This window comes from Hippopotamus amphibius, chromosome 4 (genome assembly GCF_030028045.1).
Source record: "Hippopotamus amphibius kiboko isolate mHipAmp2 chromosome 4, mHipAmp2.hap2, whole genome shotgun sequence".
NCBI lineage: Eukaryota > Metazoa > Chordata > Mammalia > Artiodactyla > Hippopotamidae > Hippopotamus > Hippopotamus amphibius.
In genome coordinates, this window is record NC_080189.1 from 179,584,077 (window position 1) to 179,610,242 (window position 26,166).

The following is a 26,166-nucleotide window of genomic DNA, read 5'->3' on the forward strand; positions in this document are numbered from 1 at the left end:
TGTCTAACCTGATTTGGAAAGGGCAAAGTCTAAATTCTGTCCCTTTGTGAATGGGGGTGAATCCCCAGCACAAATGGCCTCTAGCCAAGCCCCACCCCAGCCCCGGAACTGCTAAACCAGTTGAGCCCAGAGGACCAAGCAGCCACTCACTGGCAGCACAGTGGGGACCACACCTGCTGCGGTTCGGGGCGTCCTGACCCCGAAACTCCATGGCAACAGCCCTTCTCTGCAGTAGAGGATTATGTCACGCCCTCCTGGTCAGACCACCCCGCAGGCGCACTCAGCTTTTCAGGGGAGCCTAGGCGATGGGCTTCACCTTTTCATCAGATCCATCAATATTTTTAGTGCTCCTTGTCAGGTGGACACTGGGAAGTGTTTCCGGAATTTCGAATGAAAGAGAGGAAAGGAACAGAGGGCGCGCCCTGCCCGAGGGCACGCGGCGTGAAGCCGGGCAGAGTGGGGCCCGGGCTGCACGCACCCGGCGGGCGGACGCCAGCCAGCCCGGCGACCTGGTCATGAAAAGCCCTCGGGGCGCGGGAAACCGGAGGCCCCGCCCCCGCCCAGGACACCCCGCCTCGCGCCCTAGGCCCCGCCCCCGGAGGGCCGCCTCGGCCCCGCGGGCCTAGGCCCCGGCCCCACCTCCTTGGCAACCAAAGGGACGCGTTCTCCTTAGCAACCAGCGCGGTTCCCACCATGGCTGAAGTAGACGAAGCTGCTGCCCCGACGGAGAAAGTTATCCGGATCCAGAGGGTGTTTATAAACCTGCTGGACTCGTACAGCAGCAGAAACATCGGGAAGGTGAGCGGCAGTGGATTAAAGCAGAACCCCAGCCCCCAACTCCCAGTCCTCCGCCCCAGCCGCTCAACCCAGCCTGCGCCACGGGGCGCTATCGGGGCCTCCCCTAAGGGACCCTCCCTCGTCCTAGGCACGGCCTCCTGCTCCCCATTCTGCACCCAGGCTAGACAAGCGCCCCACCTGGAAGCCCAGGTGTTTGAAATTCGCCGGGCCAGCCCGGTTTCTCCCCTGTTAATAAAATGAAACTGAGGCTTGGAGGGAGGAAGGGGCTTGCCCAAAATCACTTAGCGAGTTGGGGGCTGGACCTGGACATAGGACCAGGTCTCCGACCTCCTAACCAGGTTCTCTTTCCACTCCTACCAATGCGTCTGAAGCAGGCAGCTGACGGATAAAGAAGTCCAAAACTAAATGCAATGATAAAGCATTAAAAAGACAGGAGTAGTATGAACTTATTTGTATCTTTCAAAAAGATAGGTACAAATATAGAGAAGACAGATAACTAGATAGGTAGATAGATAGATAGACAGATAATCTAAATACATACAGAAAACATCTCAAAGGATACACAGGACATAAGTGTTACCCTCTGGAGGATGGGATACACTCATTCATCAGCTCCTACTAAATGGCAGGCACAGTAAATAAGACCAAAAAAGTTTTAGCCTTTGAGGATCCTGCCTCTCTGGAAGGAGGCAGACAATAAATAACTTTTAGAATAAACAAGATATTTCAATACGTGGTAAGTACTCTGAAGGAAAGAGAATAGAACAGGTGAACTGGGGGAGAGCACAGCTGCTTTAGAGTTGTATGAAGGGGCTCCCTTGAAAGGTGACATTTAATCTGACACACACAGGATGAGGGTCCAGCCCGAGGAACTAGTTCCCAGAGGGCATGGCAAAGGCAAAGGTCGCAGAGGACAGGGTGGCGAGGGTGCAATGAACCAGGGGCTCCAGGGGGCAGCAGGCACAGTGCCCAGGACCCGTGTGACTTTGGGGCCCACACAAATGTAATTTCTCTTAAAATTGGAAGGAAGCAAATTAAATTTTAGAGTCAAAGATAGTGTGTTGTTATAGATACACAGCCATAAAATGTCATTTTTAATATATTTTATGGAAGAAAGGGCCCATGAAAGTCAAAGTCATGTGGCCCCACTCAGCAACTAAACAGTGCCTTACACATAGTCAACACTTCATCAATATTTATTGTGTAAATTAACAAAGCAGAGTCAAGCACAAAGGCCCAGATCTTGTGGGGCTTTGGTCAGGAGTTTGGTTTATGTTCTATATCCAATGATAGCCGTTGGACTACTTAAAAAGGGAGGTGACATGTTTGAAGTTAGGAGGGAGAGAGGGAAGAGAATTTAACTTTTTACTTTTATCCCCTTTTGATCTCTGATTATTTTTTACAACATGATATTTTTATAATAAAACTTTTAGTTTGTAGAGATTTTTTTCAAAAGCTTATCAATAACAGAATCTTCTGGTTATGCTGTAACAAACCAGGACTTGACTTTCTCAAATTCCAAGTAATTGCTATTGTCTGCACTAAGCAAAATAGAAGTAGAAATACAAAGCATATTAAAAAAAAAAAAAACATGGGAATCGTGTCTCTTGTTCTCAGGCCTAGTTGGGCAATGCCACTCCCCGCCCCCCCCCCCATCTCTGGGAGGGTGTAGTATGTCAGGGTGGGGCACCTGTATAGGCTTGGGTATCATTTCAGAAGGTACAGCTTCATCCCTCCCAGCCTATGCGATCTTGGGCAAATTACTTAATGCTGGGCCTCAATCTCCTCATCTGTGAAATAGGATAATAAAATTGAATATGTATGTTTGAGAGGTAAATGAAAATATATATGGCATATTTGGGGAAAATATATTCCAGTAAGAGATTGAACCTGACACCTTGTCTACTAACTTGGACTGTTTGTTATCAAAATAAATGGGGTGGGTCTTTTTGTTTGTTTGGTTTTGTTATGTTTTTACTCCCAAAAGGTGATATTATCATGATTATTTACATATGTTTAATCTAGAAATTATATGCTTAATATATAAATTAAAATAATTGCTATTTATATATGAAACTCATGAACATAGCATAAACCACTCACAAAGATAGCTTTTGTAAAACAAGAAAAGTAACTTTGCCAACCTCACTCTATTTTATTGTTCATAGCCACTGGCCACATATGGCTATTGAACGTTTAAACGTGTCTAGTCCAAATGGAGATGCACTGTAAGTGTAAAACGCACATCAAATTTCAAACACTTACTATGGGAAAAAAAGAATATATAATATCTCAATAATGCTTATATTGATATGTTAAACCAATAATATTTTGGATATATTAGGTTAAATAAAACATAACCTAATTTTTTTAGGTGATTGATTGATTGATTGATTGGCTGCTTTGGGTCTTCCTTGCTGTGTGCGGGCTTTTTTTTTTTTCTCTAGTTGCGGCCAGCTGGGGCTACTCTTTGTTGTGGTGGTCGGACTTCTCATTGCAGTGGCTTCTCTTGTTGTGGAGCCTCAGTAGTTGCAGCACATGGGCTCAATAGTTGTGGCTTGAGGGCTCTAGAGCGCAGGCTTAGTAGTTGTGGCGCACAAGCTTACTTGCTCTGTGGCATGTAGGATCTTCCCAGACCAGGGCTTGAACCCGTGCCCCCTGCATTGGCAGGCGGATTCTTAACCACTGCACCACCAGGGAAGTCCCCTAATTTTTTTTTAAATTTAAACATTACCTAAATTAATTTCACCTATTTTTTTTTACTTTTGTTAATGTGGCTACTAGCGAATTTAAGTTACGTAAGCAGATCACATTACAATTCTACATATCTGTTAAAAAAAAAAGATTGTGGTGAGTTTAGCCCAGCTCTGCCTGTTGCTAGGGCAGGATAATATCCTTAACGAGCTCTTTAAGTTCTCTGAGCCTGAGTTCCTCGCCTATAAAATGGGGAATCATAATAGTACAAACTTCACTGTGTTGTAGGAATTAAACCGATTTCAGTGAGATTCCAGTGTACAAAGCACTAGCCTTGCACGAGGGGCACCGCTAGCAAGCCTTCAATAAAGGTCAGGTTTTAGAATCATCATTCATTGATTAGCCTTCCTCTCAGTTGTTCTCAGTATTTGGGAAATTTCTGTTTGCTTGCAGTTTCTTTCTAACTGTGTTATCGGGGCTTCCCTTGAAGAAATTACCGAAGAGGAGGAAGAGGATGATGAAAATAAATCGGTGCTGCCAGAAGCCTCCTTGGCCAAACTGAAGGAAGGCACGTTCCAGATTGTGGGCACACTTTCCACGCTGGAAACCCCCCGGCCAAACTTCGCCGTGGAGACCTACTGTGTAAGTTTAGAGGGGCTGCTAAGTGGGGACAAAGCAAAGGACCACCCAGGGCTCCGATGCCCTGACAATGTGTTTGCTTCTCATCTCCTCTCTCCTGCCAAGATGAGATGATGGGGAAGTTGAGGACAAAGGCGGGGGCAGTCTTTCACCCGTGATGGAAATTAACAACCCTTGCCTCCACTTTAAAGGCTTGCCTGCAGCAAAGAACTTCAATGAGATATTCTTAGAAAGTATGGATCTCATTTGGACTTTCAGACACATAAAATTCTCTACCCTGTGTTTAAAATGTATTCTGCCCCACATCGCCCCAACATGACTCTGGGCCATGGCCAGCACTATCTGTGAAAGAGACATCCCCTTGGGTAATAAGCCACTCGAGAATAACATACCATTACATTGCTGTCTTACTAAGACACAGCGATGCCTTCACATGATAAATTCTACACAGTTCTCATCCTGAGATGTTTAAATACCTGCAGGAAGGGTGGCCCTTCCACGCTAACGCCTCCCATCATTCTTCCTGCCACTCTCCAGATCCTAAAAGACAGCTTTGCACACACTGTTTCCTGGAATAGCCTTCCCTCTTCCCTCCCCCAGCCAGTCCCAGTCATCCTTCATGATTTAACTCAGGATGTTGTCTCCTCCAGGAAGCCCTCCGTGATTACCCACTCCCAGTTTAGATTCTGAGCTCTTTACCTGCCTAGATTGTAACAGTCTTCTCATTCCATTGTTATTATCTGTCTATTGTGGTTCATACTATCACTATCTGTCCCTTGAGACTAGAGACAGCACCCCATTTATTCTCATGTGTATCCTTGCCCTCAATAAGTATTCATCAGTGAATGAGTGAGCCCCCTCCCACCATCTTTGGGAACTTTCTCTACCATTTACCCAATTTCACCCTCTTCTGGATCTTCACTCACCACTGGCTTCTTTCTACCTCTACATATGCTCACATCTTTCCCATTGGAAACACACACACACACACACACACACACACACACACACACTCTTACTTTGGCCTCCCTGCCTCTTTCTCTGCCCCTGGCCCCTGCCACCACTGACCTTGAGAGAGGGCTCAGCCACTTTTGCAGCCTCACTCCTGCACTCTCCAGCCCCCACCCTTTCACAGGAGAAACCCTGGCCATTGTCACAGCGAGCTCCTGATTCCCAAGGGCCTCTCTTCCCTGCTTCCCAGCAGCAGGGACTGCCCTCATGCATCCACACTCCTTTCCTTTAAATGCAGTTTTCCCCCAGAGCTCCCTCCCTTCTCCTATTAAGCATCCTTCCTAAATTTCATCCAGTCCTATAGCTTCAGCTGCCCCATACAAGCCAGTGCCTTTCAAATCCTTCTCTAGCCCTGTTGACCAACCCACACATCCAACTGCTTCCTAATCCACTCCCCCAGATGCCCTGAAGCACTTCTATATCATCATACCCAAAATGAAGTCTCTCACACTCCTCTACAAAACCACTCTGCCCTAATTTGTATTAAGGGCCTTTCTGTCTGCATCAGTTTGGGCTGTTTAGGGCTGCAAGTAATAGGGGGGGAAAAAAGACAGTGCAAATCAGCTTAATCAATAAGGAAATTCATCAGCTTATGTGGCTGGTGATCTCAAGGAAGAACCTGCTTCAGGCCTGGCATGATCCAGGGGCTGCAGTTCCCTTTCCTGCCCTTTCCTGGGCTCTGTCTTCCTCTGGAGGAGACTTCATCCTCAGGTTAGCAGCAAGGCTGCAACATTCCAGGCACACAAACACAGCAACACCCTGATGAAAAGAACTTCCAGAAGTTCTCAGAAAAAGGATGAACATTCCAACAGCACCCCACAGGTATCTCTGTGTCTTGAATTGAGTTACTTGCCCATTCCTGAACCCCGGTCGCTCACCCTGAGATCAGTAAGGGTCATCCCTTAATCTAAAGGATGGAGTTAATTTCCCACAGGCTGAGAAGGGAAGTATGTGAACAAATTGGGGTTCTGTTGGGAAAGAGAAAGAGAAGATAGATGTTTGTAGGCAACCAGGAGTGACCTTTCTACCATTCATCATGCACTTGCCCCATCACAGCTGCAAGCCTGGTATTGCTGTGGGCTCTTGGCTCCCAACCATAGACTGGAACATACACACACACACACACACACACACAGAGTGAGTGCTGTGAGTTCATTTTTATTTGGGGTTTACTGAGGACTATAGCCTGGGAGACAGCCTCTCAGAGAGCTCTGAGGAATTGCTCCAAAGAGATGGGGCGGGGCTAGAGGTGTCGGTATATGTATGGTTTTGGTGAAGGGGCCACGTGCACCAAGCACACATCTCCGTAAAAGGTTGCTGCTAGTCACAAGGAGCAGATGTCGCCATTAATGATTTTAGTGCTTTTCTAGGTATGAGAAGATGCAAGAAATTGGGTTCATAGAAGTTTCTCCTGAGAATGTCTATCTGAAGTTCTGTTCCACTGGTTTTTCCCAGAGCCCAGAGGGCCTCCTTGATGGCCGCCCCCCTGAATTCCTTTCAGGGGATGTTGGAGGTCCGCAACCGCAGGCACTCATGACCTAATCCTTGTAGAGCTGGGTGGCCGGTGACATTCTTTAGTTGACACAACTGCCTCCCATATCCTCTTGGTCACGGAATCCTCAATCCATCTCTCCCTCTCTCTTTTTTAAATTAAAAAGCTCAACTCTTCATTGAACGTGTTCCTAAAAAGACCAAAGTGCATGTCATCATCAGACTCTTCAGATTCTTCTTTCTTTGCTTCTACTTTCTTCTCCTCAGCTGGGGCAACAGTAGTGGAGGGGCAGGACCTCCTGCTGGTGCAGCACCAGCTGCTGGGGCAGGTCCACCAGCCTCCAAATTGGAGATGAGTCTCACGATGTTGACCTTGGCCAAAGCCTTTGTAAACAAGCCTAGCCAGAAAGGTTCAACATTCACACCAGCTGCTTTAACGAGGGCATAGATCTTATCCTCTGTGACCGTCACCTCATCATCCTGCAGGATGAGGGCTGAGTAGATGCAGGCGCTCAGAGACGGAAGCCATTGTGAGCCAGTGCTGCTAGGCGGGGGCTGCCGGGCAAGGTGCTAGTCGCCGGATGAAGTGAGGGCCTCACCCCAACTCGGCCTTTGCTTCCTCTGAAGGACCGAGCACCCTAGCGGCAGCTGAGGAAAGGGAGACCTCAACCCATCTCTTTCATGGGTGCCTGAAGAATGCCTCCTTTCCATTCTCCTGACCGTGTGCGTAGGTTCAGATCTCCATCACGGATCACTATTTATACCTGAATTTGAGGTAACCCAGCGGCTGCAGGGCAAGACAATGACGTGATGACAGAGGTGTGCACACAGCCACGTCCAGAGCACTCTGAAAAGGGCAGCATGAATTCTCAGTCTTATCTTAGAGCCAGGCAAATGGTGCTTTAAACTCCTGCCTACCACACAGAGCAAGGCCTGCTAAGCTCCTCTGAGCTGGAGATCCTGCACAGCTGACCCCTCCTTGGGGAACTTGGGCTCTACTGGTGATTCTAGGACCAAGCTTCAGCCTCCAGGGCTGAGTAGAGCTTGCCAAGCAGATAAGGGGACAAGGAAATGACACACAAGGGGACACCTGGGAGAGGGTATGGTGTGCTTTGGAGTAGAAAGCATCAGTATAGCTAGAGTTTCGGTTGTGGGGAACCAAGGGGAAGAAGCAAAGGTGGCATGAAAGGTGAGGGAGAGTGGAGGATGGAAAAAACATTAGGCTGGTCCAGGTTGTGAAAGCTGCTTCTGCCTGGCTCAGCAAATGGCATGCTAGTCCATGAACTTCCCAGGCTCTGGAGTTCGTATTCACCCTTTAAACCCAGCTCAAATATCAACTATGAGCCATAGTCACATGCTTCACCTAGTCCATCAAACCTCAAGTGTACCTCTATGATAGCCCTTTCCACATTGGAGTGTGCCGTATAAGGCTGTACAGGTTGCACACTGCACAAGGACAGGCATGAGTAGGAGCTGAAAAGTGACATGTTCTGCTGGCTCTGGTGTGTCCTAGAGTGTGTGCCTTATTATAATTTTTCCACCAGGAGTAGGTTCCCTTTTTTCTAATTTATACAAAGTCTTCATATGTGCTTAGTTGTGTCCTTATCCACAGTAGACCACGGTTATTTGTTAAAATTTTGCCAACACACACACACACACACACACACACTGCTCTGTAGTATCAACAATCACACGTTATTCATTTTGCCTCTCTCCTCGGGGTCAGAATCAGGGCCCACAAATATTTATTAGGGGAACAAATGAATGCACAAGTGAGGTCATTTGATATGTGATCAGGATAAACCATTCTCTTGGAAACGTGTCTGTTTCATCCTCAATCAGTCCAACCATGATTTACTGAGTGCACGTGTTTTCCTTTGGACATGGCTCTCACATGCTTTCACAGGCTGGAATCATAGTTGCTTCATCTTCTTCTCTTGAAAGAGATCTGGAACACACTGCATCAGGAACACACACCTTTGGTTTCTCCCCATCCCCCAATCTTTCTCTTGGTGTCCTTGCTGACTCTAGCTAAGTGCCAGGTGTACCAGGAGAAAGGTGTCCTCTCACAATGTCATGATACTGACAAAGTGAAAATCCACGTTTGGGTCAGCATTTTCAGGCTGTCTTCTCTCTTGCACGTTCAGTCCAGAAAATAAATTGAATGGATGCTGTTATGGGTTGAATTGTGTCCAAGGTATGTTGAAGTCCTAACCCCCAGTACCTCCAAATGAAACCTTATAAGAACATAGGGTCTTTACGGAGGAAGTCAAGTTAAAAGGAGCTCATTTGGGTGGGCCTTTAATCCCATATGCTTGCAGTCATTATAAAAAGGGGAAATCTGGACACAGACACACAGACACAGGGAGAACATCATGTGAAGATGAAGGCAAAGATCTGGGTGATGTTTCTACAAGCCAATGAACACCAAAGATTGCCAAGGCACCACCAGAAGCTAGGAAAAAGGCATTGAGCAGAACCTCCCTGACAGCCTTCAAAGGAAGCAACCCTCCCAACACCTGGATCTTGGGCTTTCAGCCTCCAGATCAGAACTTGTGAGACACAAATTTCTGTTGTTTAAATCACTCAGTTTGTGGTACTTAGTTACAGGAGCCCTAGGGAACCAAAACAGCAGGATGCAAAAGGATTTAAGAGAACAGGCTAGAGAAACTAGTGGTCCATGCAGTTGAATTTAACAAGGATGTGTCAACCTCTAATAAAAGGCATCTCCTCTCTTGCGGTCCTCCAACAAAGTTGTGTGGTAAGAGACCAAGTTGGATCTGAAAAGAGTATCTGATCCTTGAGACAGCAGGAATATCAACGAATGCAAATCCTGGTCCTTTTATGGTTATCTTAATACCCACCCACAGTATGGTACTACCAAAATGTGCCGGCATCCACGCAGCAAGGAATAACCAGTTAAACACAATGATCACCAAAGTTACTTTCATCTCATGTAAGAACCTGGTATTTTTAACCATTAAAAGTTTCTGTATTTTTAAAAATATGCCCAGCTGTCAACTGTGATAAGGTACCTTACATCTCAAATGAGACCAGATTAATCATCTTGAGGGTTCTGAAATAATCAAACATTAAGCACTTATCAGCACTCCTGAGTGATTCATGATCTATAATTGCTCAAAGAAACTTGCATAGAGATTGAGTTCATTTTAAATGCCTCACACATTTTCTTCCAGTGCGCTCTAATTCTTCCCTCCTGAATCGGAGTTTAAACAGCATGCAGAAATAGTACCTAAGATCATTATGCAATTTTCTTATTCATCTGTTCCCAGCTATTTTCATAAACTTTGTTACTTGAAAACTACACACAGAAGAGAGCCAAAATTTCATTTTAAATAAAAAAATCCTTCTGTGAATGTTTCCAGTGGGACTATCCAGACAGCATATCTCATTTGGAAATTGTCATTCCCGTCTAAATATTAAGGTTACTTTGTTCGCTTCTTGCAGCAAATGACTGTCAACTTTCTTTTTCAGGCCATCTCTCGAGAAGACCTTCTCTTGCGCCTGCTGGAGTGCGATGTTATCATTTATAACATCACTGAGAACCCCCAGCAAGTGGAGGAAGCCATCTGGGCAGTCTCTGGTCAGTGAGATGCACCCTTGCTCTCCAGGGACAGGATTTTTGTGCAATTGGCTTTACTTAAGAGTTATTAGGCAAATTAGGACCACGGCAGAACTGATTTGAAATTCACCTAAGACAGGAAGTGAAATCAAACTAGTGGATATGCCTGTGGATAGCATTAAAAGATAAATGGAGGCAAATGAAAATATTTAAGAGTTTATGTGAGCAAAATCAATTCATATTGGGAATTCCCTGGCAGTCCAGTGGTTAGGACTCCGTGCTCTCACAGCCGAGGGCCTGGGTTCTATCCCAGGTCAGGGAGCTGAGATCCCCGCAAGCCAGGTGGCATGGCCCAAAAAAAAAAAAAAAAAAAAATCCGATTCCTATTGGACAGCACCAAACTGTACGTGATTAGGAGCTCCACCAACAGGAGCTACAGACAAGAGTTTTATAGAGAAAAGCCAGATGCAAAGCAATTGTTTGATTGGCTGTGACTTAAGCATTTCCCTTATTTGGGAGAGCCTAGTTGACTGTGATTAGTTGTTCTTAGGTTTGGGTTTGCTTATCTAGGCAAGTTTTAATTGAAATATAGTTGATGTACAATATTATAAGTTACAGGTGTACAATATAGTGATCCAAAATGTTTAAAGGTTATACTTCATTAATAGTTATTATAAAGCATGCTGGCTGTTCCCTGTGTTGTACAATATACCCTTGTAGCTTATTTTATACCTAATAGTTTGTACTTGTTAATCCTCTACCCTTACCTAGCCCCTCCCCCTTCCCTGTCCCCACTGGTAACCCCTAGACTGTTCTCTGTATCTGTGAGTCTGCTTCTTTTTTGTTACAGTCACTAGTTTGTTGTATTTTTTAGATTTCACGTATAAGTGATATCATACAGTAGTTGTCCTTCTCTGTCTGACTTATTTTACTTAGCATAATAAGTCCATCTCTGTTGTTGCAAATGGAAAAATTTCATTCTTTTTTATACCTGAGTAGTATTCCATTGTATACTTGTACACCAGTTTTTCTCTATCCATTCATCTGTTGCTGGACTTTAGGTTGCTTCCATATCTTTCCAGTTGTAAATAATGCTGCTATGAACATCAGAGTGCATGTATCTTTTCAAATTAGTGTTTTTGTTTTTTTCAGATATAGACCCAAGAGTGGAGTGCTGGGTCACACGGTAGTTCTGTTTTTGGTTTTTTGAGAAACCGCCATACTGTTTTCCACAGCGGCTACACCAACGTACATTCCCACCAACAGTGTAGGAGGCTTCCCTTTTCTTTCCTTTTTTTTTTTTGAATTTTTAAAATTTTTCTTATTTTCGGCTGCATTGGGTCTTTGTTGCTGTGCACAGCCTTTCTCTAGTTGTGGTGAGCAGAGGCTAATCTTCATTGCAGTGCATGGGCTTCTCATTGTGGTGGCTTCTCTTGTTGCGGAGCATGGGCTCTAGGCACGCAGGCTTCAGTAGTTGTGGCATGTGGGCTCAGTAGTTGTGGTTCACAGGCTCAGTAATTGTGGCACACAGGCTTAGTTGCTCTGCAGCATGTGGGATCTTCCCAGACCAGGGCTCTAACCTGTGTCCCCTGCATTGGCAGGCAGATTCTTAACCACTGCGCCAGCAGGGAAGCCCCGAGGCTTCCCTTTTCTCCACACCCTTACATTTATCTCTTATCTTTTTGATGATAGCCATTTAACAGGTGTGAAGTGATATCTCTTTGTGGTTTTGATTTGCATTCCCTTATGCTTAGCGATGTTGAGCATCCTTTCACGTGCCTACTGGCTATTTGTATGTCTTCTTTGGAAAAATGTCTATTTAGTTCTTCTGCCCACTTTTTAATCGGGTTGTTTGTTTTTTTGATGTTGAGTTGTATGAGCTGTTTATATATGTTGAATATTAACCCCTTATCATTTATATCATTCGCAAACATTTTCTCCCATTGAGTAGGTTGTCTTTTCGTTTTGTCAGTGTTTTCCTTTGCTGTGCAAAAGCTTGTAAATTTAATTAGGTCCCCATTTGTTTATTTTTGCTTTTAATGCCTTTGCTTTAGGAGACAGATCCAAAAAAATATTGCTACAATTTATGTCAAAGAGTATTCTGCCCGTGTTCTCCTCTAAGAGTTTTATGGTTTCTGGTCTTACATTCAGGTCTTTAATCCATTTTGAATTTATTTTTGTATATGATGTCAGAGACTGTTCTAATTTCATTATTTTACATGTAGCTATCCAGTTTTCCTGCACGATTTATTGAAGAGACTTTCTTTTCTTGCCTCCTTTGTTGTAGATTAACTGACCATAAGTGCATGGGTTTATTTCTGGGCTCTCTATCCTGTTCCATTGACCTGTGTGTCTGAAGAATAGAATATTTTTAATCATTAAAAGAAATGAAACATTAACTTTCAAAATTCAATCTTTATGCATTCCACAGTCACAGCTTAAGGGGGTAGGGTTGAATGTATCGGGAAGAATCAGACAAATGAGAAAAGATGATACCCTTGAGGCTCTTGTAGGCCCACAAGAGACTAAGGGACAAGGGAGAAACTTTCATGCAGGACAGAGAATGGCACGTTGACGCAAAAGGTATCATGAGATGGATGTGACTTTAGGAGGAAAGGAATTACTTCTAACTGTGAAGATTTGATTTAATTCAACAAATGTTCCCTGATAGCGAGGGTCAGGAAGGGGCTGCAGAGAACGCTTTCATGTTTTAAATGCTTTGAAAAAGATAATGAACTCTAAGGAACAAGGTGATGATTAGCAATTTGGTGCTTTGTGATTCATCTCCTTATTACGTCCAGAGCAAAGGAGAGAGCAAATCATCTTATTTGACTTGTCATTCTAGATGAGGAGGACAGCCAAAGGACACAAGCACCTTACTTTGCAGTATTTTTTTGCACTTCAGTATCTTGTTTTTGCCAGATTAGCTCAGGGGTCAGCAAACTTTTTCTGTTAAAGGCCAGATAGTACATATTTTTAGCTTTTCAAGCCAATTCCTCCACTCTTGTAGCAAGAATGCAACTATAGACAATATGTAAATGAATGGACTGGGTTCCAATAAATCTTTATTTACAAAAACAAGTGGTACATTGCCAACCCCTGATTAAGACCAATAGCAAAGCTGTATTTTGGCTTATGTTCAGAGAAATAGAGTGAAGCCTCAGGAATGCGTGTACCATATTCAGAGAAATAATGATGGAAAATTACTCTCCATGGATGTGTGGGAGTCTGCAGGAACAGAATGTTTGATTTCTCATTTATCACCATGGGCCTAAGTTTCATTCAGTAAGATACAAATCAAAAACATGAACAATGTGTCATCTTTTGTAACAGAGCTTTTTCAAAGCCTACTCTCCACATTTTTATCCCTCTGCAAATATTTACAGATGATGTATAATTGCACTTTCTAAGATAACTGCACTGTCTAAAATAATAGACCTAATGTTTATTGAGTCCTCATTTTGTGCCAGTCTTTGGAAATTGATTTTTTCTATATAATGTATGCTCACAATGATTTTTTTTTTGGGGGGGTGGGGGGCGCGGAGCATGGAGTCCTACCCACCACTGTGCCACCAGGGAAGTCCCTGTACTACTTCTTAATAATGTTTTATTAAACTATTTTTTTCCTTTTTTTAAATAAATTTATTTATTTATTTATTGGCTGCGCTGGGTCTTCGTTGCTGCACACGGGCTTTCTCTAGTTGCAGCGAGCGAGGGCTACCCTTCATTGTGGTGCACGGGCTCCTTATTGCAGTGGCTTCTCTTGTGGAGCACGGGCTCTAGGCGTGCAGGCGGACTTTAGTAGTTGCGGCACATGGGCTCAATAATTGTGGCTCATGGGCTTAGCTGATCCTTGGCATTTGGGAACTATTTTCAAATATTTTCGTATAAAAGAATTCTTCTACCTTGCCTTTCACAGATACTATCAAAGGAAGGCAAAATTGGAGAAAGAAAGTATAAGAAATGAAAGAAAATATTTGCATATGTGGATAAAATGTGCTGCTTATTCACAAGTGAACAAACAGATCATTTTAGACCCATTGAAATGATGATAACTAGAAAAGGATCACCCAGTTAGAAGACCTCTAGGTGTGCCAAGCATTCACAAAATAGGCTAATCTGAGGCACAGCAGAGCAGGAGGGTTAAAAGAACAAAATTAAATTGAAGAGGCGATTTTTGTTAATAGAATGAAAATAGCAACTAAAGTTAACATTTGATTGGGATTAATATGTGGATATAGTGTTCTTAGACTTAATTCAATAATACTTTCTCATCTTAGGCTTGGAATTCATGAGTTCATTAGATTCAGGATATCAGTATTTTATTGTTTTCCTTGTTGTTTAAGAAATCAGCTCATGAGACTAAAAATGTACCATGACAACTGTGTTGCTTAGATCCTCTGACAATTTAAGTAGATCTCAATTTAGTTTAGTTTTGGGTTTTTTTTTTTTTTTCTGGAAAATTATATATTATGAAAAATATTTTAGTGGAATCACATGCCAGAAAGTATTCAAGGAGATTCAACACTTAAATGTGTAGAGAGCCCTCCTGGGAAATGATAAATCCTTTGGAAACCAATACTCAGAGGTCCAGTCCAGCACTGTTCTAAATTCCAGTCCCTACAGATGCTCATAATCAAGCATCCGGGTATTCCCAAAGCCTTCCGCACACGGCCCGCAGGCCCCACGGCATAGGCTGCTCGCCCCCAGCCAGCAGGGTGGCGGGGATGGGAAAATTCTGTCCTTCAGCAAGGGCTTAAGCTAAATCGCACTGCTTTATTTGAAATCATGAGAGGGACTTGCCCATAAAAAAAAAATGAAGTAATGCCATTTGCAGTAAGATGGATGGACCTAGAGATGATCATATTAAGTGAAGTAAGACAAAGACAAATATCATATGATATCACTTATATGTGGAATCTAAAAAATGATGTAAATGCACTTATTTACAAACTGGAAATAGGCTCACAGACATAGAAAACAAACTTATGGTTACCAGAGAAGGGAGGGTAAGGAGATGAATTAGGAGCCTGGGATTAACATACACACACTACCATACGTAAACTAGATAAACAGCAAGGACCTACTGTATGGCACAGGGAACTATATTCAGTGTCTTGTAATAACCTCTAATGGAAAAGAATCTGAAAAAGAGGGACTTCCCTGGTGGTCCAGTAGGTAAGACTCCATGATCCTAATGAAGGAGGCCAGGGTTCCATCCCTGGTCAGGGAACTAGATCCCACATGCTGCAACTAAAGTTCCCTCATGCTGCAACTAAAGATCCTGCATGCCACAGCACAGCCAAATAAATAAATAAATATGAAACACTTGTTTAAAAAAAATAGATATAGATAGATATAACTGAATCACTTTTCTGTACACCTGGAGCTAACACAATATTGTAAATTAGCTATACTTCACTTTTTTAAAATGGTTAAAAAAAAAAAAGAGGGCCTTGCCTTCTAACTTGGGGCCTCCCACCCCATTCTCCATGCAGCTGGAAGAGGCACACAGTGGGGAGACCACAGGCCTGGCAACCACGCTGCCTGGATTGGACTCTGCCCGGCTACTTCCCTCCATGATTCTGGGCAAAGTGTGCCCCACTTCCCTTAGCTGTAGAAGCAGAGATGTTAGTATCTATCTCCTGACGGTAAGGATTCAATAAAGCCCATGAATTGTGCCCGCCCCCCGGCCCCCCAGGTCAGCCGTGAGTATTAGTATCAAGAGCCCTCCCAAAGAGTGAAAGCATACCGCTGCAGGCCAAGAAATAGGAAGGGGCTGAAGTTTTGAGCTGGGCTCAGAAGAGGTCTGGCGGCTGGAGGGGGGCGTCCAGGAACAAACATGCAGAGAGGGTGGTGAAATATCAGCGCGGACTGTAAAGTCGTTCCTTGAAAAAGGAGTCACTTCAGGTCCCGCTGGTAATGAGAAGTACACATGACTTTAAAAACACGTTCTGGAAACAACAAATGTTGGAGAGGGTGTGGAGAAAAGGGAACTCTCCTGCACTGTTGGTGAGAATGTAAGTTGGCACAGCCACTATGGAAACCAATTTGGAGGTTCCTTAAAAAACTACGAATAGAACTACCATATGATCCAGTAATCCCACTCCTGGGCATATACCCAAAGAAAACCATAATCCCAAAAGAAACTTGTACCATCATGTTTATTGCAGCACTATTTACAATAGCCAGGACATGGAAGCAACCGAAATGCCCATCAACAAATGAATGGATAAAGAAGATGTGGCATATATATACAATGGACTATTACTCAGCTATAAAAAGGGATGAGATGGAGCTGTATGTAATGAGGTGGATAGACCTAGAGTCTGTCATACAGAGTGAAGTAAGTCAGAAAGAGAAAGACAAATATTGTATGCTAACTCACATATACGGAATCTAAAATTGGTACTGATGAACTCAGTGACAAGAACAAGGACGTAGATGCAGAGAATGGACTGGAGAAATCGAGGTTTGGGGGGGGCGGGGGGGTGAAGGGGAAGCTGAGAGGAAGCGAGAGAGTAGCACAGACATATGTATAGTACCAACTGTTAAATAGATAGCCAGTGGGAAGTTGTTGTATAACAAAGGGAGTCCAACTCGAGGATGGAAGATGCCTTAGAGGACTGGGATGGGGAGGGTGGGGGGGACTCAAAGGGGGAGGAGTCAAGGAAGGGAGGGAATACGGGGATATGTGTATAAAAACAGATGATTGAACTTGGTGTACCCCCCCAAAAAAAATAATAAAGTAATTAATTAAAAAACAAAAACAAAAACACGTTCTGCACGCAGCCAAGTAACCGCTCTGCTTTTTGGCCCGACAGCTCTAAACGAAGAAGTCAGCCATTTCGAACAGCGGAAGGTGTTTATTTTGGTCTCCACGGTGATGACCTGGGCGCGGTCCAAACCCCTGGACCCGGTAAGCAGTGCGCTAGCTTCTCTTTTAGGCAACATTTCACTCCCGATTCCTTGTAATCCGCACACGAGACCTTTCTACCGCGGATGGTGTGTTCTTACACTCCTGAACCCTGCCCGTAATAAGCACCCGGCAGAGTTCATGGGCTCCAAGAACTCTCCGTTCTAAGCAGCCCGCATTGTTTTACACGCCCATTAGGAAAAAAGAAAAAAGAAAATGCTGCCTATTCAACTATAACAACCCTTATCACTTTTTATTTTGAATGTATTCAAAGTGCTCTCTTTTAGACTTATTTAGGCCTATGTTTTTGTCATATACATTCCTGTGCGTACATTAAAAGGAGAAATAGGACCTCCCTGGTGGCTCAGTGGTTGAGAGTCCGCCTGCCAATGCAGGGGACACGGGTTCGAGCCTTGGTCCAGGAAGATCCCACATGCCACTGGAGCAACTAAGCTCTTGCGCCACAACTACTGAGCCTGTGCTCTAGAGCCCACGTGCCACAACTACTGAAGCCCTTGTGCCTAGAGCCTGGTGCTCTGCAACAAGAGAAGCCACAGCAATGAGGAGCCTGTGCACTACAAGGAAGAGTAGCCCCCACTCTCTGCAACTAAGGAAAGCCCCCACGCAGCAACGAAGACCCAACAAAGTCAAGAAAAAAAAGAAAAGAAATTGCTAAAAAAAAAAAAAAAGAGAAATATAAGCAAAATACAGTGGTTATAGTATTTCCCCAAATTTATTCAAACTCAGAGTCCAGTTGCTCTGAATCACACCTGCATTCCGTTTCCACACAATAACTTAGTATAAAATCTGAGTCATGTCATTTATTTCTGGGTACTTTCCTATAAAGCTCATGGTTGTTATTTTGCAAGAAAATAGGGACTCAGAGTAATTCTTCTGGCATTGCTTATTTTCTCTCCTGATGTCAAGGTTTATTGTACATTTGCTGCTCTGCCCCAGTGCCTCTGTGCCCATGAACTACCTTTTCATCTCAGGGCTGAATCACACTATAATCTTTTAAAAGACATCTTAAAAGGAAATTAGACCCACATGCATAGTACCTAACTCAGTTTAAGGATGACAATATGAAGAGATGGCTCAAGGTGACCCCAAGGTGACCCAGGCTCCAGCGAGGACAGCACTGATGCTTCCTGACTGAGTACATTGTGATAAACCAGTGATGACGAGGCACATTCTAATTTCAGAGATGTTAAAATGTGAAAAAAAAAAATGCACGTTAGACTCAAGGGAATACATTACTTATAATCAGGAAATATTTAGAGATTTATCACACATTGTGTCAAAGGCCATTTGTTTGTTTAATTTTCTCTCCCTCAGTGGACTGGGAGGTCCTTGAGGGCAAGGACCAGAGGTTTCCTGTCCTTTTCTTGTAAAGTTCACTCACCTACTCCATTTGGTTGCCCACCTCAAGGACCAGGCCAGTCATTTTATTCCTGTTGAAGTTCCATCCCTCAGAGAGTCTAGTAAAGTGTCTGCTACAAAACCATCATTGGTCACTTGACTGGCTTCTCCTTTTGCTGGCTTCATTGATTGTCCTTCAGTTATAAACTAATTCGTACTGACTTAAGCAAAATGGGGATTTATTGACTCACGTAACTGGTAAGTCCAAGAGTGGACTTCAGGCACAGCTGGATCTAGAGGCTTGAATAGTGTTCTCAGAACTAACGTACTCTTTTTTTCTATTCAATTGCTTCTTTTCTCCTCTAGGCTTCATTTGCAGGTAAGCTCTCCCCTCCTTCTGGCCCCCAGGAGCTCCCAGGCTTACATCTCTAGAGCTTCAGTTCTCTTTTCCACTTTGGCCCTGTCCCATGCCAGCACTGGAATATGCTGTTCTTCAGGTCTTAGGTCACGGGCCTAACCTTCAACCAGTCATTGCGGCTGGGGGAATGCAGAGTTCTGATTGGCCAGACCTGGGATCACATACCCACTTCTAGAGGCAGGGATGATCAGCCCCCTAGACTAGATGAGCTGAGAGTGGAGAAGAGATGGTTCCCCCAAAGAAAATATGGGGAAATGGCTCTGGTGTTAGCTGCTTTGTCCCTTTGGCACGTCCCCATCCTCTCACTATGGTTTTTTTTGTTCGTTTTTTTTAATGGTTGTGGCACACGGGCTTAGTTGCTCTGTGGCATGTGGGATCCTCCTGGAGCAGGGATCAAACCCGTGTCCCCTGCATTGGCAGGCAGACTCCCAACCACTGTGCCACCTAGGAAGTTCCATCACTATGGTTTTAATTTGTATTTCCCTAATGGCCCATAATGGCTTTAAGTCAGGTTTATTAAGGTATGATTTATGTAGAGTAGAAGTAACGCTTTTACTGTACAATTCTGTGTTGTGACAAATTGTTGTGTAACCACCATGACAATCAAAATATAGAATATTTACTTCATCCCCAAAATTCTCCACCCCAACACCACACACAAAAAGTCCATTTCAGATGGATCATATAATTAACAGTAAAGAACTATAATAAAATGATAGGGAAGGATTTCTTAGGCAAGACTCAATAATCCTAAATATTTTTTTAAGTTTGATAAATTCAACTTCAATAAAATTAATGAAGTATTTACAGATAAAATGATACTAGGGGAGCTCAGGGAGTCCTCTCCGCCTCTCCCCTTCGCTCTTCTCTGCTTCTTGTCACCGTCATAGGGAATCTCAACAGCCGAGGAAACCTGTTCTAAGTAAAGTAGGGATCACTAACAAGATAAGTTGGAAAACATCATTTTGAACTCATGACTTTAAAGATACATCTTCAGCTCTGTCATTATGAAAAACGGCCACTCGCAGCCCTTCTGGGCATCCCTGGCACACAAATGTGTCTCTAACACTGCTTTCCCATGAAACTAACTCCCGGACACTGTGGGAGGTAGCTGATTCCATGTCTCAGATCACTAAAACCCTAGGTAAGCCTGGAACATATTTTTCTTTTACTTAGCATGGGTATTTTTAAATTTTTATTTTATTGAAGTATAGCTGATTTACAATGTTGTGTTAATTCTGCTGTACAATAGAATGATTCAGTTATACATGTATATATACACACACATTCTTATTCATATTCTTTTCCATTATGATTTTTTTTTTAATTTATTGGCTGCATTGGTTCTTCATTGCTGCACGCGAGCTTTCTATAGTTGCAGCAAGCGGAGTTACTCTTCACTGCAGTGCACTGGCTTCTTACTGCAGTGGCTTCTCTTGCTGCGGAGCACGGGCTCTAGGCGTGCGGGCTTCAGTAGTTGTGACTCACAGGCTCAGTAGTTGTGGCTCGTGGGCTCTAAAGCTCAGGCTCAGTAGTTGTGGCACATGGGCTTGGTTGCTCCGAGGCGTGTGGGATCTTCCCAGACCAGGTCTCAAACCTGTGTCCCTGCAATGCAGGCGGATTCTTAACCACTGCGCCATGAGGGAAGCCCTCCACTATGATTTATCATAGGATATTGAATCTAGTTCCCTGTGCTGTACAGTACGACTTTGTTGTGTATCCATCCTATATATAATAGTTTGCATCTGCTAATCCCAAACTCCTAATCTATCTCTCCCCCACGCCCCTCCCCCTTGGTAACCACAAGTCTCCTGGAACATGTTATTATTATATTTTTTTTTGGCACACGGGCTTAGTTGCTCCGTGGCATGTGGGATCTTCCTGGAGCTAGGATTGAACCCGTGGCCTCTGCAGTGGCAGGCGGATTCTTAACCACTGCGCCACCTAGGAAGACCTCCTGGAACATATTTTTGATGCTAGAAACCCAAAATATTTTCAGAGATGTCATGGATAGTGTGGAGAGGACAGAGGGTTCCCCACTAGCCCAGCTGTGGGAAGTTGAGCATCACAAAAATAATTACGTGTGCTGGATATTTTTCACCTGCGCCTCCTGATCTAGGCTCCACTCTTCTCACCTAGCTCTTACTTCGCAGTCTAGATCAGCAAGCAACCTTGCCCCCTGCTTCCCTTTGGGTTTGACCAATGAGGAGCGCCAGTGAGGGATGGGGAAAGTGAGAGGAGTGAGGTCATGGTATTATCCCTCCAGCTCACTCCCTTCTGCTCAGTTGCCACTGGCAGGCTGAGCCCCTCAACTAAAGTCACTGCTCCTGCCAGGCAGCCCTCTCCACCCTGCTCACCTCCAGCCTAATTATCACTTGCTCCCTCTACACCCTGGGACCTACGAGTGGGACAGGGCACCCTGTTACTGACTCCAGGGTATGTGATTTCCCTACCCCTGCCCACATCTTTGTAAATAGTCCTATGATTAAACCCTCCTCAAATTACCCACATTGAGTGTGTCATTTCTTTCCTGCTAGGACCTTGACTGATACTTTATGGTTCACTGAAATCACTTGAACTTGTGAAAAGTCATGACTTTGTAATACAACTCAAAAGAGAAAAGTGAATACTAGATTTTTGTCGATGCTGCTGGTTTCCTGTCAAACAGCCATCCTCCTGTCTTCCCAACAGAGTGCTGATGTGTTCAGGTGTCCATGCTGCCCATGAGACCCAGGGAAGACAGTCTCTATCCCCAGCTCCAAGGGAAAAACATCCCAATTAATTCAAACGAGGCATCTCCTACTTCCAGTCCAATCTCCAATGAGCAGCTTAAATGATCTTGTTAAAATGTGATTCAGACTGCTATAGCCGTACTTAAAATGCTTAAGGCCCTTCTTTGCCTTCTAATGCTCTTACAAGGAATTTAAACTCCTTCATGTGGTCCACAAACCCCGGCAAGCTGGCATTGCCTACCTTTTTTTTTTTAATTAAGTTTTTATTTTAAGTACTTATTTATTTATTTGGCTGTGCCAGGTCTTAGTTGCAGCACGCAGGATTTTAGTTGTGGCATATGGGATCTGGTTCCCTGACCAGGGATCAAACCCGGGCCCCCTGCATTGGGAGCACAGAGCCTTAACTGCTGGACCACCGGGGAAGTCCCCTGACATTGCCTACCTCTGCCTCCACCAATTCCCAGCTTGGCTCCAATCATTTCAGCCCTTCTTCCTGTTTCTCAAACCTGCAATAATTGTTCTACCTTAGGTCCTCATCCTGTGTTTCTTTTGTCTCTCTGATTAATTTCATGTAAGCGCTGGACTCAGATGCTTTGGATTGGTTATTTAATTTATACCTGGGACTTCCCTGGTGGTGCAGTAGTTATGAATCTGCCTCCCAATGCAGGGGACATGGGTTCGATCCCTGGTCCAGGAAGATCCCACATGCCGTGGCGCAACTAAGCCCGTGCGCCACAACTACTATAGCCAGTGCACCTAGAGCCCATGCTCCACAACAAGAGAAGCCACCACAATGAGAAGCCTGCACACCACAAGGAAGAGTAGCCCCCGCTGGCTACAGCTAGCAAAAGCCCTCACGTAGCAACAAAGACCTAATGCAGGCAATAAATTAATTAATTAATTTTAAAAAAACCTATACTAATGTGATGTGACTGAAAGGCTCCTGATTGGACTCTATATTTTAGAAATCCCATTCCAAGTAGGACCTCTAAATCTGGATGGATTTTGTATCATGGAGCTCAGTTTCTCCTGTTGATTCTCCAGGAAGTTTTCATTTAATTGTCCCTCCACGGGACTGTATAGGAGGGTGCGTTGTGGAGAGACTGAGTGATGAACATCTCAGTGGACCGTCAGGAAATATTTTTCATTCCTGAGTCTTAGGGCAAAGTGATATCTTATCTGATGAAGCCAGTTTTTAAAGCCTGAGACAGAAACTTGCTCATGGTATGTTCTCATTAACGTGGGATTGATTTGAGGGAAAGAGGCAGTGTGGGAAAGAGGGGGAGAAAAACCCCCACACAATTTAGATTAAAAAAATGAAACTACACGCATTGCAAGAACTATTAAGAAATGGGGTTTTTTTTGTTTTGTTTTTTTGTTTTTGTTAAATTTTATTTATTTATTTATTTATTTATTTTGGGGGGTACACCAAGGTCAATCAACTGTTTTATACACATATCCCCGTATTCCCTCCCTTCCTTGACTCCCCACCCCTGGAGTCCCCCCCACCCTCCCTGCCCCAGTCCTCTAGGGCATCTTCCATCCTCGAGTTGGACTCCCTTTGTTATACAACAACTTCCCACTGGCTATCTATTTTACAGTTGGTAGTATATATATGTCTGTGCTACTCTCTCGCTTCATCTCAGCTTCCCCTTCACCCCCCGCCCCCCCCAAACCTCGAGTTCTCCAGTCCATTCTCTGCATCTATGTCCTTGTTCTTGTCACTGAGTTCATCAGTACCAATTTTAGATTCCGTATATGTGAGTTAGCATACAATATTTGTCCTTCTCTTTCTGACTTACTTCACTCTGTATGACAGACTGTAGTTCTATCCACCTCATTACATATAGCTCCATCTCATCCGTTTTTATAGCTGAGTAATATTCCATTGTATATATATGCCACATCTTCTGTATCCATTCATTTGTTGATGGGCATTTCGGTTGCTTCCATGTCCTGGCTATTGTAAATAGTGCTGCAATAAACATGATGGTACAAGTTTCTTTTGGGATTATGGTTTTCTTTGGGTATATGCCCAGGAGTGGGATTACTGGATCATATGGTAGTTCTATTTGTAGTTTTTTAAGGAACCTCCAAATTGTTTTCCATAGTGGCTGTACCAACTTACAGTCCCACCAACAGTGCAGGAGAGTTCCCTTTTCTCCACACCTTCTCCAACATTTGTTGTTTCCAGATTTTGTGATGTTGGCCATTCTGATCAGTGTGAGGTGATACCTCATTGTGGCTTTGACTTGCATTTCTCTGATGATGAGTGATGTTGAGCATCTTTTCATGTGTTTGTTGGCCATCTGTATGTCTTCTTTGGAGAAATGTCTATTTAGGTCTTCTGCCCACTTGTGGATTGGGTTATTTGCTTTTTTGGTATTAAGCTTCATAGAAATGGGTTTTTTTAACGCCTTTATGGAATCACAGTGACAACCTGTCACTGTCTCTACAAAATAAAAGAAGACATTAAAAATTTTAATTTTGTTTAGATTTAATTTAAGTGATAGAATTTGGCTAAGTAAAACATTTTCAAGAAAATTAAATCACTGTGAAAATAAACAGTAGTTTTTAGAATGCTTTATTTGAGCTTAAAGGAACATAGTCTCCCTAGCATCTTTGGGCTTAAAAGTTTCTGTAGCTCTAACACAGGGAGTCTGGCCTTTTTTCTCTCATAGGATGATTCTGAGATTCCATTTACTGAAGAGGATTATCGAAGAAGAAAGCACCATCCTAATTTTCTGGACCACATAAACGCTGAAAAAATGGTTCTCAAGTTTGGGAAAAATGTAAGTCTCAAGTTTGGGGAAAAAAGAAGTAGAACCTTTAGGGTAAGATGAGCTTTCTGGAGGCAGCTTGCAATGCACATGCTCAGGACCGTTCCGCATGCTCCACCTGCGGCATCTCAGCTCGCTCCCCATCTCTGCATTTAGTGCCCATATCCTTACAGCCACAGACCTCAGAGCCTCAGGCTCCTCCGTTCCCAAGAGGCACTGTCCTGGGTCCTGGCCCACGTTCTGGTCCAACTCCCTTAAGATGGAAGCCTTGTCTGGGGACCCCAGCTGAGCTCAAGCCCTTACCTTGCAAGGGGTCTGTAGGTCCAGAGTCCCTTGGTCCAGAAGAGGCAAATAACCCAGAGTGGGAATGGGGAAGAGGGAACCGCATTTTCCCCTTTTCCAGGCTCTATCGCATTAGTTTCTTGCAACAACTCTGAAAAGTGCATATAAACCTCATCTTACAGGGAATTCCCTAGCGATCCGGTGGTTAGGACTCGGTACTTTCATTGCTGAGGGCCCAGGTTCAATCCCGGGTCAGGGAACTAAAATCCCACTAAAATAAATAAATAAAAATAAACCTCATCGTACAAATAAGGAGACGGGGGGCCTCCAGAGGTTCAATAAATCGCTCAAGGTCACAGAGCTAGGATTTGCTGAGCACCGAGCTGTGCACGTCTTGGCCTTGTCTGATCTACTTACAACAACCGTCTCATGTATGTACATAATTATGTATTCCATTTCACAAATGCAGACACTGTGGGAAAGAGATGTCAAGTGGTGGAGCTGGGATTCAAACCTGCATCTGTCGGATACCAAAGCCTGTGGGTTTTGTTCTTATTTTTTTCCTGACTCCAAAACGCCATCGTTCAGTCGAATTGATCTGGACACACCCATGTCACTGATTATGGACGCACCTACAGCTGAGAAGTTCTCGTAAACAAAAGTAATAGCTTATTTGTCTTCTGTGGCGCCAAAATTTATCATTTTGAAATCCATACATTATAAAATTGTTTTATTTCTCTTATCTTTTATCAAAATAGATGCCCTGGTGATGAATAAGTAGTAACAGCTAAAATTTACTAAGGGCTTGCTTACCAGGCACTGCACCAGATGTATTACTTACAGTACCTCATATCATCCTCATATATCTCATATGTAATCCTCACAGTTCTGTGAATTAAGTGCTATTATCATCATCCTCATTTAACTTAGGTAGAATTTATATAGAACCTGCAAACCTCTAAAGGTTCCATCCACTACCTTTTTCCTATTATCAGATCTACAGCAGTGATATGTAATTATAGTTCTAAGACGACACCTGGTGGTCTCAGAGGATATTACAAGATATATCAGAGGATATTACAGTAGGAAGTTTGTCCTACTCCCTACTTCCTAAATTCTGTCCTACTAGTAAATGTTTTACTTTTTACTTTTTTTTTATTTTGGTAATACAAACACTGTGAGTATAAAATATTTGAAGGAAAAAACATGGATTTAGGAATTCTTGTCCCTTTTCCACCCATTAACATGACCTTAGCCAAGTCATTCAACTTTTGGAATTCAGTAATTAAAATAAAGGGGTTAGACTAGACAATCTGTATTTCTTCCAACTCCAAATCCAATGACTATATTATTTTATTAAACTTTGAACGTTGCCCCAAATAAAAAATCCATGATTTCTTGATCATTTATGTCTAATTCACTGGTTGAGGAGGCATGATCACGTACGCAAAAATAATGAGTGT

General features: G+C 43.6%; 1 protein-coding gene and 1 pseudogene across 3 annotated transcripts in view; one reads left to right on the plus strand and one right to left on the minus strand.

The window, feature by feature from the left end:
- Positions 1-627: 627 nt before the first annotated feature.
- Positions 628-26,166, plus strand: part of AK7 (adenylate kinase 7) — a 60,756-nt gene continuing 35,217 nt past the window's right edge. For all 3 annotated transcript variants that reach the window (XM_057733864.1, XM_057733865.1, XM_057733866.1), the window contains exons 1-5: positions 628-798; positions 3,946-4,134; positions 10,129-10,237; positions 17,041-17,135; positions 24,323-24,433. In XM_057733864.1, coding sequence (XP_057589847.1) covers positions 694-798; positions 3,946-4,134; positions 10,129-10,237; positions 17,041-17,135; positions 24,323-24,433 — 609 coding nt within the window. In that variant the 5' untranslated portion in view covers positions 628-693. The remainder of the gene's footprint in view (positions 799-3,945; positions 4,135-10,128; positions 10,238-17,040; positions 17,136-24,322; positions 24,434-26,166) is intronic.
- Positions 6,788-8,120, minus strand: LOC130851127 (60S acidic ribosomal protein P1-like; annotated as a pseudogene).